Source organism: Nothobranchius furzeri, chromosome 3, assembly GCF_043380555.1.
Source record: "Nothobranchius furzeri strain GRZ-AD chromosome 3, NfurGRZ-RIMD1, whole genome shotgun sequence".
Taxonomy (NCBI): Eukaryota; Metazoa; Chordata; class Actinopteri; order Cyprinodontiformes; family Nothobranchiidae; genus Nothobranchius; species Nothobranchius furzeri.
The window spans coordinates 58,254,323-58,268,403 of record NC_091743.1 but is presented as its reverse complement, the minus strand read 5'-3'; the positions used below and the strand labels follow the sequence as shown (position 1 = coordinate 58,268,403).

The 14,081-nt window shown below is 41.8% G+C and overlaps 2 protein-coding genes across 3 annotated transcripts in view; both read right to left on the bottom strand.

The window, feature by feature from the left end:
* LOC107385412 (G-protein coupled receptor 22) overlaps window positions 1–5,935 on the bottom strand; it is a 35,493-nt gene extending 29,558 nt beyond the window's left edge. The window contains exon 1 of the mRNA XM_015959257.3: window positions 4,924–5,935. The gene's annotated coding sequence lies outside the window, so the exon portion shown is untranslated. The remainder of the gene's footprint in view (window positions 1–4,923) is intronic.
* A 100-nt stretch (window positions 5,936–6,035) lies between these two features.
* cidec (cell death inducing DFFA like effector c) lies at window positions 6,036–11,273 on the bottom strand. 2 transcript variants are annotated; one of them, XM_015959258.3, is made up of 6 exons: window positions 11,181–11,273; window positions 9,368–9,436; window positions 9,133–9,286; window positions 8,843–8,992; window positions 8,254–8,444; window positions 6,036–6,439 (listed from the first exon to the last, which is right to left on the bottom strand). In XM_015959258.3, the coding sequence occupies exons 1-6, from the start codon at window positions 11,231–11,233 to the stop codon at window positions 6,259–6,261; spliced, it is 798 nt and encodes a 265-aa protein (XP_015814744.2). In that variant the 5' UTR covers window positions 11,234–11,273; the 3' UTR covers window positions 6,036–6,258. The 2 variants fall into 2 exon arrangements, with proteins under 2 accessions (XP_015814744.2, XP_015814745.1); XM_015959259.3 differs by lacking the exon at window positions 11,181–11,273 and adding an exon at window positions 10,052–10,347.
* Between the last annotated feature and the right edge of the window lie 2,808 nt (window positions 11,274–14,081).

The following is a 14,081-nucleotide window of genomic DNA, read 5'->3' as shown; positions in this document are numbered from 1 at the left end:
GAACTGCCTTTTTAAGGTCATGCCATAGCATCTCAATAGGATTCAGGTCAGGACTTTGACTAGGCCACTCCAAAGTCTTCATTTTGTTGTTCTTCAGCCATTCAGAGGTGGATTTGCTGGTGTGTTTTGGGTCATTGTCCTGCTGCAGCACCCAAGATCGCTTCAGCTTTAGTTGACGAACAGATGGCCGGACATTCTCCTTCAGGATGTTTTGGTAGACAGTAGAATTCATGGTTCCATTTATCACAGCAAGCCTTCCAGTTCCTGAAGCAGCAAAACAACCCCAGACCATCACACTACCACCACCATATTTTACTGTTGGTATGATGTTCTTTGTCTGAAATGCTGTGTTTCTTCTACGCCAGATGTAACGAGACATTTGCCTTCTAAAAAGTTCAACTTTTGTCTCATCAGTCCACAAGGTATTTTCCCAAAAGTCTTGGCAATCATTGAGATGTTTCTTAGCAAAACTGAGATGAGCCCTAATGTTCTTTTTGCTTAACAGTGGTTTGCGTCTTGGAAATCTGCCATGCAGGCCATTTTTGCACAGTCTCTTTCTGATGGTGGAGTCGTGAACACTGACCTTGATTGAGGCAAGTGAGACCTGCAGTTCTTTAGAAGTTGTCCTGGGGTCTTTTGTGACCTCTCGGATGAGTTGTCTCTGCGCTCTTGGGGTAATTTTGGTCGGCCGCCCACTCCTGGGAAGGTTCACCACTGTTCCATGTTGTTGCCACTTGTGGATAATGGCTCTCACTGTGGTTCGCTGGAGTCCCAAAGCTTTAGAAATGGCTTTATAACCTTTACCAGACTGATACTGTATATCTCAATTACTTTTGTTCTAATTTGTTCTTGAATCTCTTTGGATCTTGGCATGACGTCTAGCTTTTGAGGTGCCTTTGGTCTACTTCTCTGTGTCAGGCAGCTCATATTTAAGTGATTTCTTGATTGAAACAGGTGTGGCAGTAATCAGGCTTGGGGGTGGCTACAGAAATTTAACTCGGGTGTGAAACACCACAGTTGGGTTATTTTTTAACAAGGGGGGCAATTACTTTTTCACACAGGGCAATGTAGGTTTGGATTTTGTTCTCTCCCTAAATAATAAAACCATCATTTCAAAACTGCATTTTGTGTTTACTTGTGTTATCTTTGACTAATGGTTAAATGTGTTTGATGACCAGAAACATTTTGTGTGACAAACAAGCAAAAGAAAAAGAAATCAGGAAGGGGGCAAATAGGTTTTCACACCACTGTATTTAAATAAGAGTATCACAGCTTATTGGCCATAAGTAGAGGTAATTTATCTATTGAGCTCTTAAAGCACTCAATTTGCCAAACTCTACAAGGGAAATGGTGATTACATAATATTCTAAATATCCAAGTTAACAGCCCCATACAGGTATGGAAAATGAAGACTATGGTAGACTATATTGTAAAGAATAATCCCTCATTAGATGCATTTTGTGTTGTAAGGCTTTTATCGTTTATCAGTAGTTCCTTAAACTTTTATCCTTTGAGGACTCCCTGCCTGTGTCCAAGACAAGCCAGGGCCCCCAATCCCAACTCCTACATGCATACACATTAAATGTGATCATTTACAAACTTTATACTTTATACATACATACGTTTTATAAGAAGTTGTGATTATACTGTAGGGCAGTGACACTCAACTGGCGGTGTTGGTACCAGACCTGCTCGGGGTCCTGCGTCTGCAAATTATGTCACAGTAGATGATTGGCTGAATGTAAGTTACGTTAGCATGTTGACAATGATGAATTTGATTGGGCAGAACTAATTTACGGCTGTAGTCTTAGCGGTTTCAGTCATGTAGTCCAAAAATCAACGCTTTTCGGAGAAAATATGTTTGACTTTCCAAAGTAAATGTAAAATAAAAGCAAAGATATCAACTGATAAGTGGTGACCCTCAAAAACACTTGATTTTGATTAAACGGGGCTAAATAAAATATAAGAACTTTGTTGAAAAGACACCAAGCTACATTTTGAAAGAATTAATTAATGTATTTACATAACAACTAAGGAAATATACAGTCTGATGTTGATTTTATGTAGTTTCACATTCTTTACAAAACAAAGATAATATGGTGTTTTATTAACAAATTACTATTATAAAGAAAACATTTAGGTGGTAACAAACAACTATTTATTAACAAAACTACTGATGTCTTTCCAAAACAAGTGTGAAAATCGAGTGGATTTGCAGTAAAGTGACGTCATCAGCAGGCGCAGGACCCTGAGCAGATCTGGTACCAACAGGGGCCCACGGGCTACATCCGGCCCGCCAGACCTTTCCACCCAGCCGTCCAACACTTTGGGTCCTAGCGTGCCTCGATTGGGGGACTTTGAAGTTTAGCAGCAAAATTAATGTCCCAAAAATCATAACTGTTTATGTTCTCCAAATACAACTAAAACTATACTCCAAACAATTTACATAGAAAACCAATTTTGAATATTAATTAATTAAGATACAATAATACTTTAACTTTATTTTAGAAGAGGTACTGGCCCTCAGGTGTCTGCTGGAAAAAAAAACGCTAGCCTTTGAACAAATTTAGTTGAGGACCCCTGCTGTAGGGTGTGTTATTAGAATTTTATAAATGTAATTTTTGCTAGTAAAATCTTGCTACCCTCATAAACTCAGCACAGACTAAATTATGGGGACCACCTGCAATCTTGTGGGAATCCCTTGGGGGTCCGACCCCAATATGGGAAGCACTGATTTACATATTTATCACTTTGTTTAATTCAAACCGATTTAGACACATTTATCACATCAGCTTCATCTTGCCACTAACACTGCTGAGATGGTTTTATCACTGCTCCATAGAGAGTGTCCTGACCAACAGCATCACGGTGTGGTACGGCAGAAGCTCTGCAGCTGACAGGAAGGCCCTGCAGAAAGTAATCAAAACTGCAGAGAAAACAACAAACACCCATCCGCCTGCCCTGGATGACATCTTCAACACTCGCTGCCTTACCCCGGGTTTCCACGGGAGCCGTCAGCAGCACGTTACTGCAGCAGCACGTCTTGCTCGCGTAAGCTGCTGCTTGGCCCTTCCCACGAGACGCGAATCAGCAGGGGAGCAACTGTCACCGACAGAGCACGAAGTCACACGAGTGACTTCGTCAGTAAACACAACAACAAGCAGGAGAAAACTACAACATGGCTCCAAAATATTTGTGTTTTTATGTTCTGTCCGTTTTATAATCGCCAATACGGACCTGAAAAACAAAGGAGACCGCTAGCTAGGTGATAACTTCTCACGGGGCCGCACAGTTAGTAACCTTTTTTAAAGTAAAGCGACCGGAAGGCAGTACGTTCTTTATTCTGAAAATCTCGGGAGCTTCTCTCCATTTCCGCGTCCGATTTCCTGTCTTTCCTTCCCCAAAAATGTCGAACTTGACCCGTTTCAGAGGCGTCGCGCGTAGGAAATAGAACCGGGGCGTAAAGGCCGCGACATGCTGCTCCTGATACGCGGCCGACTCGCGCTGCTGCCGGCTGCCGACGGCTCCAGTGGAAAAGGTTCTGTTGACCACAGCGGTTCCTATCAGCAGCTATGACGTGCTGCTGCAGTAACGTGCTGCTGACGGCTCCCGTGGAAAGCCGGGGTTAGAAAAACCAAACACTTCCAAAAGGACTCAACCCACCCTGCTAACCATCTCTTCAAATTCCTTAAACAATACAGGGAAATAAAAACACCACCAGGCTGTTAAACTGCTTTTACACAAGAGCCATCACTGAACTGAATGTTGCTAATAGGACGCCAATAACAGTGATTCTGCTGGACAGCAATGTGCATTAAGCTAGTTAATTCTGATACCTCAACATGTGACAGTTTACATTTATATTGTGTTCACTTTATATTTGAGTTTGTAGTTGAGACTTGTCTTATTACCATGTTTACATTATACTTTAGAATTTTTGCACCTGTGTGTGTGTGTGTGTGTGTGTGTGTGTGTGTGAGTAAGTGAGTGAGTGAGTGAGTGAGAGTGAGAGTGAGAGTGAGAGAGAGAGAGAGAGAGAAACATTTATGTTAGCCTTATATTATTTGACTCATATTTTACTACCACTTACATGAGCTGTCTTTAGTGAGCGCAAAGTACTGTGTACTGACTAATTATCTTGAATCCTGAGATTTGATTCTGTATTTTTTTTTATCTGTAAACATTTTAATGTCTATAATCGACTCCCCCAAAACAAGCTGGACCAGAAATTTCAACATTTTGCAGAAAAATTTAATATAAAAGTTAATCCATCCATCCATTGTCTGAACCCGTTTGTCCATAGGGTCGCGGGGTATAACAGTTAATGAAACAAATAAAGGCGAATAAAAGTGTTTAGTAGCGTTTCCCATTGTGTTGGTGGAGCCTCCACCAGCTCCACTGTGGAGGCAAAACACCAGTAGATGATCCTGACACAACAGCAGTGAGTTAAACCCACGTTTTAAGTTTTAAGGTAGCTGAACATGAACGCGAGAGCATCCAGCCCGGCATGGCGCACTTTGATGTGCGCGGTGAGAAATCCCCGGAGGAGCGTGGGAGAAGCACACAACCTCAGAGCCTGTAACTGTGTCAAGCGCCCACTCCCACAAACACCCCGAGGTGCCCAGGCCAGTAAAACCCAGATTCTTCAAATAAATCAATATAGTGCAGCACGTTGTGCCAAACGGCACGCGGAGCGATGCGCGCGCCCCTGCACGGAGTTTCACTTTCATCATTTAAGACTTAAATGCGCGGTTATAACATTTAATATGGCTGCGTAAAAGTTCTTCAAAAGCATTTGTAAAAGTTAAATAATATTACCACTCAGCGACTACAGAAGACCGAGTCGAAACTAAAAACCATTAAAACCAACCGGTACTCACATCAATTACAGCAGATGGATCAAAAACCAAACTCAGCGCTTACCTCTTGTGTCCGGACCGCGCGCTCAGCTCTGCAGATGAGGCGCTGGGTTCCCTTCAGTGCTGTGGTGTGAAGCAGCAGAACTCACCGGAGCTCCGACAGCCCAGTGGGACGGGCACACTGCTGCATCGTGCACAGACCTCCTGCTTCTGCAGAACCCACAGTAGTGCCTGCTATCAGAACGACTTTAACTGGCTGGCTGATGGATGAGGGGGTGGAGGGGCTTTGCAGCCATTCAGAGCTCATTAATGAGGAACCAACAGCTGGAACGCAAAATGACTGAGTGCTGTTTTAAAGAACCCATTTGATTTAGAGCTTTTAAAACCAATTAACGTAATAAAAACTGATTGTTTTCCTGGTAAACACTCAAACATATTAAACATAACTATTTAAGCATGCATTCACATCAGGGGCGGATAAGTTTTTCCCCTTGTGGTGGCTAAGATGTGGTTTTGGGGGTGGTTCACCTTCACAGGAAAGTTATTTTACTTCATTTTGTGCATTTTGGTTATATATGCATAAGAATGTATTTGCAACTGCTCACATAATAAAAACCCTATTCATTTTTAAAAGTTAATAACCACACCCCCAGAAAAAAACAGATATTTAAAGTTTGTCATAGTTCTGCAAAGAGCTTTTGAATTTTAGCACTCCCTTCTTGGAATAACTTTCAAAAGAAATTACAGATTACATATCGATATCACTAAATTATTTAAAAAGTTGCAGAAAGCCTGATCCTAACCCAGTGACTAAACTGATATGACTTTTATCTTCTTTCATATCAGTTTGGTCAAGTCAGTCTTGCTTCCTGTGCTGCCCACCTTATCTGGATGGTAAAAGTCATACTTCCAGCTGTAACCATCACCTCTGCAGGATAATGGCCCACATCCTTCCCCTCGCCCCCTGCAGCTGCTGGCTCTTCATTTTGGTTCTGAGTCAGAGGCAGGCTGCAGCTGACAGGACAGCAGACCCGAGGACAATTAAGGGAGCGTGGGAGAGACAGCTGAACCTGTTGCTAATACTGATTATAATCTGGAATCACGCATAAAGTCAGATTAATGGACCCCGGAGAACAGCCAAAGCCACTTTGGAATATAAAACTCTAGCATCAGGAATGAAGAAATAAAACAATTTACTTTTATTTATTATGTCTCTGTAGGAACAAGTTACAGAAGTCAAAGTGCATTTAGAGGAAAAATACTTTAAGGGAAAATATGTAACAGCAAAAAAATTGTGACAATAAGGGGAAAAAATGCTGGTTTGGTCAAAAATAATTAAGTTGTCATGTTTCATCTGCGACCTAAATCAAGGAGGATCAAGTTCACCGTTAGTCCATCATCAGTGAGACATCTTCCCCAGCAGCAGGCTCTGCAGCTGCCTGATCCGGCTCTCCTGTGGCAGCGTCAGCCTCTTCTCAGCCCGCTCCTCTTCCTCCAGCAGCTGCTCGATGTAGCAGGAGGAGCCCAGCAGGATGTGGCCCGTGGCCTGCATGGAGAAGATGGTCCATCTCAGAGCTTCCCTATAAGAAGAGGGGGCATGAATATTCATTTCCCGTGTGTAGACACAAACACACAGCACCGATGCAACATGACATACATAAGAGTGTGACCCGATGTTTTCACAAGATATTAAACATAAGCCTATCTTTATTGATAGGGTTTCTTTACACGATTCAAAGACCTCAGAGGTCTTCAGCAGCAACGTGGGCATCCGATTTGATAAATCTATACACTCTAATCCTCTTTAAGGCTCAATGTCAAAGCTAAAAATCCAGCAGGTCTCTGTAGTGATGCCGTAACGCTTTATGAAATTAATCTCTGAAATGTAACCTTTGTTTCTCTCTAAGCTCCCTCTATTATCACAATCACTCAGCAAACGATGACTTCCTGTTCAGCATTTCTGGAGTTAGAGGCAATACTGGATACATTAAACAGTTGCTAACATACAGCAAAGGAGGCCAAATGCGTCAAACATAAAAATAAATCCTTATTGTCATTTCTAAAACTGAATTCTGTTAAGTGACCTTTTCAATCTTCCAAGAAGACTAGACTTGTGTACATTTCTGGAAAACCTTTTAACTCAAATAGAAAAATGCAGATTATACACTTTTAATCCGTAATGAGAACTTTGTTAATGTGACCTAGTTACAAATCAACCCCAGATCCTCCCATTAGTTCAAGGCTATTTATTTCTGGCCATATAAGGACACTTCCCTGCATGTTTAAATAATTTCCCTGCTCCAAAACTCCTGATTTAATGATCCAAACTGCTCTCCAGTGAGTTCTCAAGTGCTTTAGAAGCCAGTCAATCACCCATTGATTCAAATGAGGAGTGCTGGAGCAGAGAAACACAGAAAACATGCAGGTAGAGGTCCTCCAGAACAAAGACTGAATGTCCCTGCTGCGAAGGGTCATCAGGGTCTTTGTGGTTCTGGTCCACATGCAGTGTTTGGTCGTCGCTGCGAACCAGTCAGGTTTTCAGAATCGCGTTATTTATTTAATAAAGATCAGATTTCAGCCATTTAATTCTCTCAAAATTATTCAAAACAAGTTGAAGTTGTTTTTGGGCACTCTAGGATAAGGGAGTGCAACGTCAGAAGAATTTTATCTACTGCAAAATAAAATGCAAACCGAGTTACAAAATCAACTGGACCCTCAAAATTAAGGTTCATACATTTTAAAGTTTCATATCTCCATGTATTTATATACATGTATTGCACTTAATGTTGCATTGTGACGGTTTTTATTTTGTCAAATATTTCAAACTAAATAGCAAGTTGGGAAAGGAAACTGATGTGTTGTAAACTAGAACACTTTCAGTTCTTCAAATTGCTAGTTATTAGAGGTATTTGTGTTTGATTGTTTGTTTTTATTACTTAACGTCCTTTTCACAAAGTCAGCTTTGATTTCATGATAATGTTATTTTCCGATGACTGATGTCTTTCATAATGACACTTTTCAGCAGAATGTCTCAATCAAGTCAAACAGGGCAGAGTCAGTTGTGACTCCGAGTGATTCAGACATTAGCAATCACACGCAGAGCATCAAATTGGGCCTGAAGGTGCGATACATACTTATGTGGAAATTAGCTAAATGACAATTAAAGATTAGCCAATGGCTTTGCATGTCACACCTTCTGCCTTGATTGACAGATTACGACATTGTCTAGTATTGAATTATGTAGATACATGTTTCATAATGTATTTATTTAATTTTGAACAATTTGGAGTTCCATACATCAGAGGACCTGAAGAATCAGACACATGTGGCTCCAGATCCACCTTAGATGATTGAAAACCTTTAGCCTAAATCTACAAAAATCATATTCACTCACTTCAGGATCTTTTTGGCTGCGTAACACCGCACGTCATAGGACACCGAGTAAGACCCGTACAGGGTCGCCTTCACGTTCAAGCAGCCAATGAAATCTTTGGGGTTGTTCTTGTAGAGGTCGAAAGTCAGCTTGGCCACGTCTGTTCGGTGCTGCTTGAATCGCTCGAGGGACTGATTTCTGGACGGGCTGCTCTGTAAGGAGAGTGAGGTCAATCAGACAGAAGCAGCAACACTGATTACAGTCAAGACGATTGTGACACGGACGGACTGAAATCTGCACAATATTTTAAAAACTCCCACTGTGAATACCACTTCACTCCCATGACTCTGGTGTTTAACTCCTGCTAATCGTTTTACTAACAAATTATGAAGAAACAAACTTTTGGAGTTCACCATGTTTCTGTTTTTTTTTTTTTTTCTATTATTTTTTTTCTCATATGTCTACATTCATGCAACTGCACTGCTGGAAAACATCAATCCATCAATAAATGCTTAATATTGTCAACCTAAGTGTGAAGTTGAGGTCTGCTGAGAGCAGTTGACTGACGAAGAGCTCCACCTAGTGGTAGTAATTGCAAATAGAGCCTTACAGGATGTGGGGCCCATTTCTGTTCCTCCTCCAGGACCATGAGAACCGTGTTCTCTGGCAACGTTTGGAAGAACTCCTCCGTGTCCACACCGGTGCCATCCTCATCCAGAACCAATGAGCAGAAGCACTGTAAACTCAACGAGTCACTGACCTGAAAGTGTAGACCGCATTCAGGGGATTAAGCAGGTTACAAATGATAAAACCCGTCTCAAAATACAAATAATGCATTTTAAAGAGGCTTGCTTTCGTGATTCCAGAATTTCAGAGTTCTCCAGCATCTCTCAGCCTCACCTTATTAATCAGGTCCAGTAGCGACTCTGCCATAATTCCCTTCTTTGCACTGCGGTCTGCATTGGTGACTCTGAAGGGCTTTGGACGAGAAGCTCGACCTGAGAGCAGCTGCTGGGTCATGGAGGCGCTCGCTGACACACTCGATGTTACAACTCTGAGAAAAGAAATGTCTGAAGTTTAAGCCTTCATGTTCTGAGGAGGCTTCAGCATCCATTTGACGGGGCTCTGGTCTTACTTGGACAAGGTGGATGGAGTCAGAAGGCTGAGAGACCTCATGGCATAGTCCATCTGAGAGCTCATCACCCTGAAACAGCAACAAGGTCATTTGCAGTACTGGGCAGGTTTTTGCTTCCCAGGCTTCTTTTAAAAGCAAGCATGTCCAAAGCGCCACCCGGGGGCCATTTTTGATGCTGCACCAACCTGCATTTTCAGAATAATGATTTTTGCTTCAGCAGTTGATGTAGATTGATGCTTTAACATTTTAGATTCGATTTTTACTAATATGCCTATTTAGAGAAATTAAAAATAAATTCCTCGATATACTTTTTGCAATTTTTTTTATATATATATAAAAGCAACATTTATGTGGCCCACAAAGCCTTGATATGATGATTTGGACCTAATCTTGGATGGTTTGGACAGCCCTGTTTTAAAGTGATCTTGATCAACAGTTTTCAGGATTGCGGAGGAGTCTTAAAATGTTTTTGGGTCTTTTGCTGTCATAAAGATAGCAGAGGATGTTTTAAACTTAAATCAAAAATGGTCAGATAAGTTTCCAGGAAACCAGAGTTAGATCTGGGTTTTTTTTCCTTCTAGAAATTTAAAGAAAGAAACTTCTACCTCACACCCAGATGTCTACGTATGGCATCTTTTAAGACATAGGACTGAAAAAACTAACAAGACAAAAAAATTATCTTACGGTCGGTTATTAAGTTGTGTCCGTCCACCAGCAGTTGTCCTTTAAAGGTTCTAATGTAATCCTTTTGAAGGTTGTTTCCTCCTAAAAAAAAGTTGGTTCTAGCTCGTTCGAAAGCCCAGCGTTAACTTGAATACTCCTCTCCCTTTACGGCCTCTTGCACCACTTGGTCGCTGAACTTTGTGCCAATGACTGTTGAGCTGGTTACCATTTATCAGCTTTATTGAGAAACTCTCAGAGGCACTCCCCGCTGACTTTGGCTCACATGTGACCCAGTCATATAAAGAGCTATGCAACTTTAAACATTATGTTGGCTTAGTAGATACCAAACCACTTCAATTACAGCAGGATCTCATCTTGCTTTTTTAAGATTTACTTAGAATGTTGCTACTTTAGGATTACTCTGGTAAGTTATTTAGGAAAATTCCTTTATTAGGTCATAGTTCAAAGCATCATCCGCGTTATTTTGCAGCGTCACCTTATGCAAGGTGTACCTGGACCGCCCAGTTATGTTGTATCCTCTAGCCTTCACCTGGCTGAGATCACATGGAAACACTTTTGGCCTACATTAATAAAAGGTGTAAAGAACTATACTAATGACTTTAATGCATTTTTAAAAGGTAAACTTGATTTTAATGCATTTTAAATAAGGTAAACTATCAAAAATGAATTAATCATAAGAACATTACATACTATAGCCTTCTTTGGACGGATTAAGTTCCACAAATACTTAAACCCTCAAATGGACTGCATTAAAATTTAAAAAGGGGCAAACTGGTTAAATTACATTAATGTAAAACAGATTAAAGGACATTTGCATTAGCACTCAACAGACAAGGCTTTAAAACAAAGGTCCAAATCCCTAACAAATTATTAGACAGGCCTACAAAAAGTAATTTCCATGTTAACTGAAGTACACCCATATAAACAAGGAGGTTTTAATGGGTTTGAGAGAGTCTTGCTCTTTAATGGGTAATAGAGCTTCAAAATGACACGGTCTTCCTTTAGTAAATCACGATTATCATGTTCTGGATGATATCACTCTAAAGTCATATAAAACACATCACGTTACCAAAGGATAAAAAAGAAAGATGAATGAGAGAACAGGGCCCAACAAAACATTCAGACTCACTTTTTCTGGCTTCCTTGTGAAGTTTCTTCTCCTGGGCCCTGAGTTTTCACCATTTTAGACGCCGGCGCACGTCGCCGCAGTGGGCGGAGCCTGCGCTCAATTTTAATAACACAAAATTGCCACATTGCTTTCTTTAAACTATTTGCCGCATTTAGGTGGAACGAATTGGTAACTGATTTATTTTTCATACCCTTCGCCTTTGGGGGTACAGAATAGACAAAGGGACTTTTTTTCATGATCATTCTTTTTTCTAGGCCGGTTTTGAACCGACCCCGCCTTCGCTGAACTTCTTGCCGGCTTTTGCGTCGGCAATATAAAAATAAGTAGACCTACTCACCGTGATGATTGACAACACCTGGTAGGGTGAAGTGCGTCATTTTGATGACTTCTTCTGTGTGCGCGGCTGCGCGCTCGCTGTCTCGTGCATGTAGGACTGCATGTGCGTGTGTGCGCACCTTAGGAACAAGATGCGCCAGCCGCAGAACTTAGTTGGAAGGTCCGCTCTGAATTAAGTCAAATCAGTGCAGATGAAAACAACTAAACAAAGTGTGTTTTGTTGCCATCACATTTCAAAGGCTATGGAATTTGAATAATATGTGTTGTGTTGTTTATTCCCCAAATCGTTTTCAAGTGATAATTTAATGTATTCTAATTTATTAAAGAAGGATAGTCATCCGGACCAGTCTGTATGATGTTGGGAAAAAATGCAAAATCAGCCTTCACCACAGCAGCTCTGCTATGTGCAGATAACACAATTATACATCTTAAATGAAAGTCCTCTTCACTTTTAAGTTAATTTAAAATGTTTCACATTCACCAGCTGCTGTTGCAGAAGCACGTTATAGTCTGGGCCAGTTGTGCAATGGAGGCCGAACAAGGACAGCAGGAAGATGAAATTATTACATACAGCAGAGCTCCTGCCTAAAGGTCTTAAACTAAAAGATGAGGATAATTTAATTACTTTAATCAATTAAATGTTCGAGGTATTATCCTTCACCAGAATGTGAAATTTGAAATAATGAATAATGCTTAGTTGGCTCCAGAATGAATCAGCTTAATTCATCAACAAAGAAGAAGTATAATTATCATTAGCTGAGCATCCGTAGATGTTGATTCAACTGTGCATAAATGACTAAATAACTAAAACACAATTTGATAATTTTCAGAGTTGAATCAGGGATAATTCTTGAGTTCTGGAGGCAGCTCTTCATGCACGTTTTACCCAGTTTGTCTGTAATTAAAACTGCACCCATCTGATGTGATACATGGAAGAAAAATAAGTGATGCCATGACCAGTGAGAAGCACAACAAACTCAAATCCGATGAGCTTCTCGTTTTCTGCTCAGGAGCACAGATGAGTCATCCCACAGATAGCCGTCTAATCCAGAGCAGATAAAACTTAAAATAGCTGCGTCTTATTTGCCAAATTCATCAAGTATTACTGAACAAAAGGTGCGTTCTCCTCTCAGAGGTCAATATCCTGCCTGCGTCTTTGTCCTGCTATCTGACATCAGATCCTGCTGGGTGGCGCTGGCTCGTTGGTTCGGACCCATTCAGCTGTGCTTTATGGGCCGCTGATGCTTGTAATTAGACTAAGCGTGGCTGATATGAGAGCAGAAATGAATTAGATGCGAGGAAGAAATGTGATTATCACGTTAGATTTAATTGTACAACATTTTTTGTCTTTGGGTTTAAAGTCACACATGCAGACACAGTTTCAAAGCACAGTTCAAGACCCAGTGGTTAAGAATCTCCCAAGCAACAGAGCGGCTAACATAGTGTGTTGTTTGTGATGACTAACATCAGTCCAGATGTTTCTCCAGAGTCCGTTTGTGTGCTGAGTCGGGTACGATGATGCCGTGATTTCTTCATTTCCTTTTGCCGATCCGTGCCATCAGTTCTGCGTTGGCTGCAGCTTTGGACCTCATGTCCTGGTTCTTGGCGAGGTCTATGAGGACGCTGAGGATGCTGGTGGGGACGTCGAGGGACAGGGCGAAGCGGGACCCCTGCTGGGCTCGTTTTGGTACCTGGGAAGAGGGACGCATGGGTCGCGCTCGCCTCAGCACCAGGTGATGCTCTGACCGGAGCAGCGAGTTCAGCACGCCACTGCGGTCGAGGATGTCAACAGCCAGCACATCCCTCTGCGTGTCCTCGTCCAGTTGGGCAAGAGCTGGATGGCCCCTCTGGCTCTGAACGCACCAGGGCAGCAGCAGAGCCAGGCAGAAACACACACTTCTCATGGTCAGGATCGTCTGCACAGGGAAGAATCACACGTCTCGGCCAAAACTTATTATAAACAACAACCTGCTGTGAGATGGAATTCCTAATATTCCTAAATGGATTGTGCCTGTTGTTGGTGACCGATGGTGACTGGTGCCTATATGTGGAAAAAAAAAAGTTCAAATTCTGAATGTTCTGAAACCTCTGAACACGATGCTCTCTCTCTTTAATCATTCATTTCTAAGTTTGACAGATTGTTACTGAGTGGTGGAAGACATCTACTCACCCTTTCTCACCACTGTGAAAAGTTACAAGCTTGTCCAAAAGGCAGTTGTCCGTCCTCTGGTGGGGCTCACCTGTCCTCTGTGTCCCGGCTGTGGAGGATCAACCCTGAACTGGTCTAGACAACCAGCTGCTGGTCCACTGTGGTCCTCTGCCACTTCTCTCTCTGAAATGTTATCTCCTCCTCCTCTCCTCTTTACCTCCCCACACACCCCCAGTGCCCTCCCCTTGTTTCGTTTCACTTCCTTTGCATCCACTGCTGTCCGTCTTTCTAAAAATAACATGATGCTAATCACAATAGCTTGCCTTTAATGAGTTGGAGAGATGCTACAGCTTAGAGCCGGAGCAGACGGCGCAGCCGTGTCCCAAGTTCAGCATCGACCAGCTGCTAGAATTTGT

Bases quoted from the DNA above. Each gene is read 5' to 3' on its own strand.
- cidec (XM_015959258.3), bottom strand. From the start codon at position 11,233: ATGGTGAAAACTCAGGGCCCAGGAGAAGAAACTTCACAAGGAAGCCAG. The intron at 9,437-11,180 runs GTGAGTCTGAAT...TTGCTGTTTCAG, and splicing joins TCACAAGGAAGCCAGAAAAA to GGTGATGAGCTCTCAGATGG. The intron at 9,287-9,367 runs GTAAGACCAGAG...TTCTTTTCTCAG, and splicing joins ACTCCATCCACCTTGTCCAA to AGTTGTAACATCGAGTGTGT.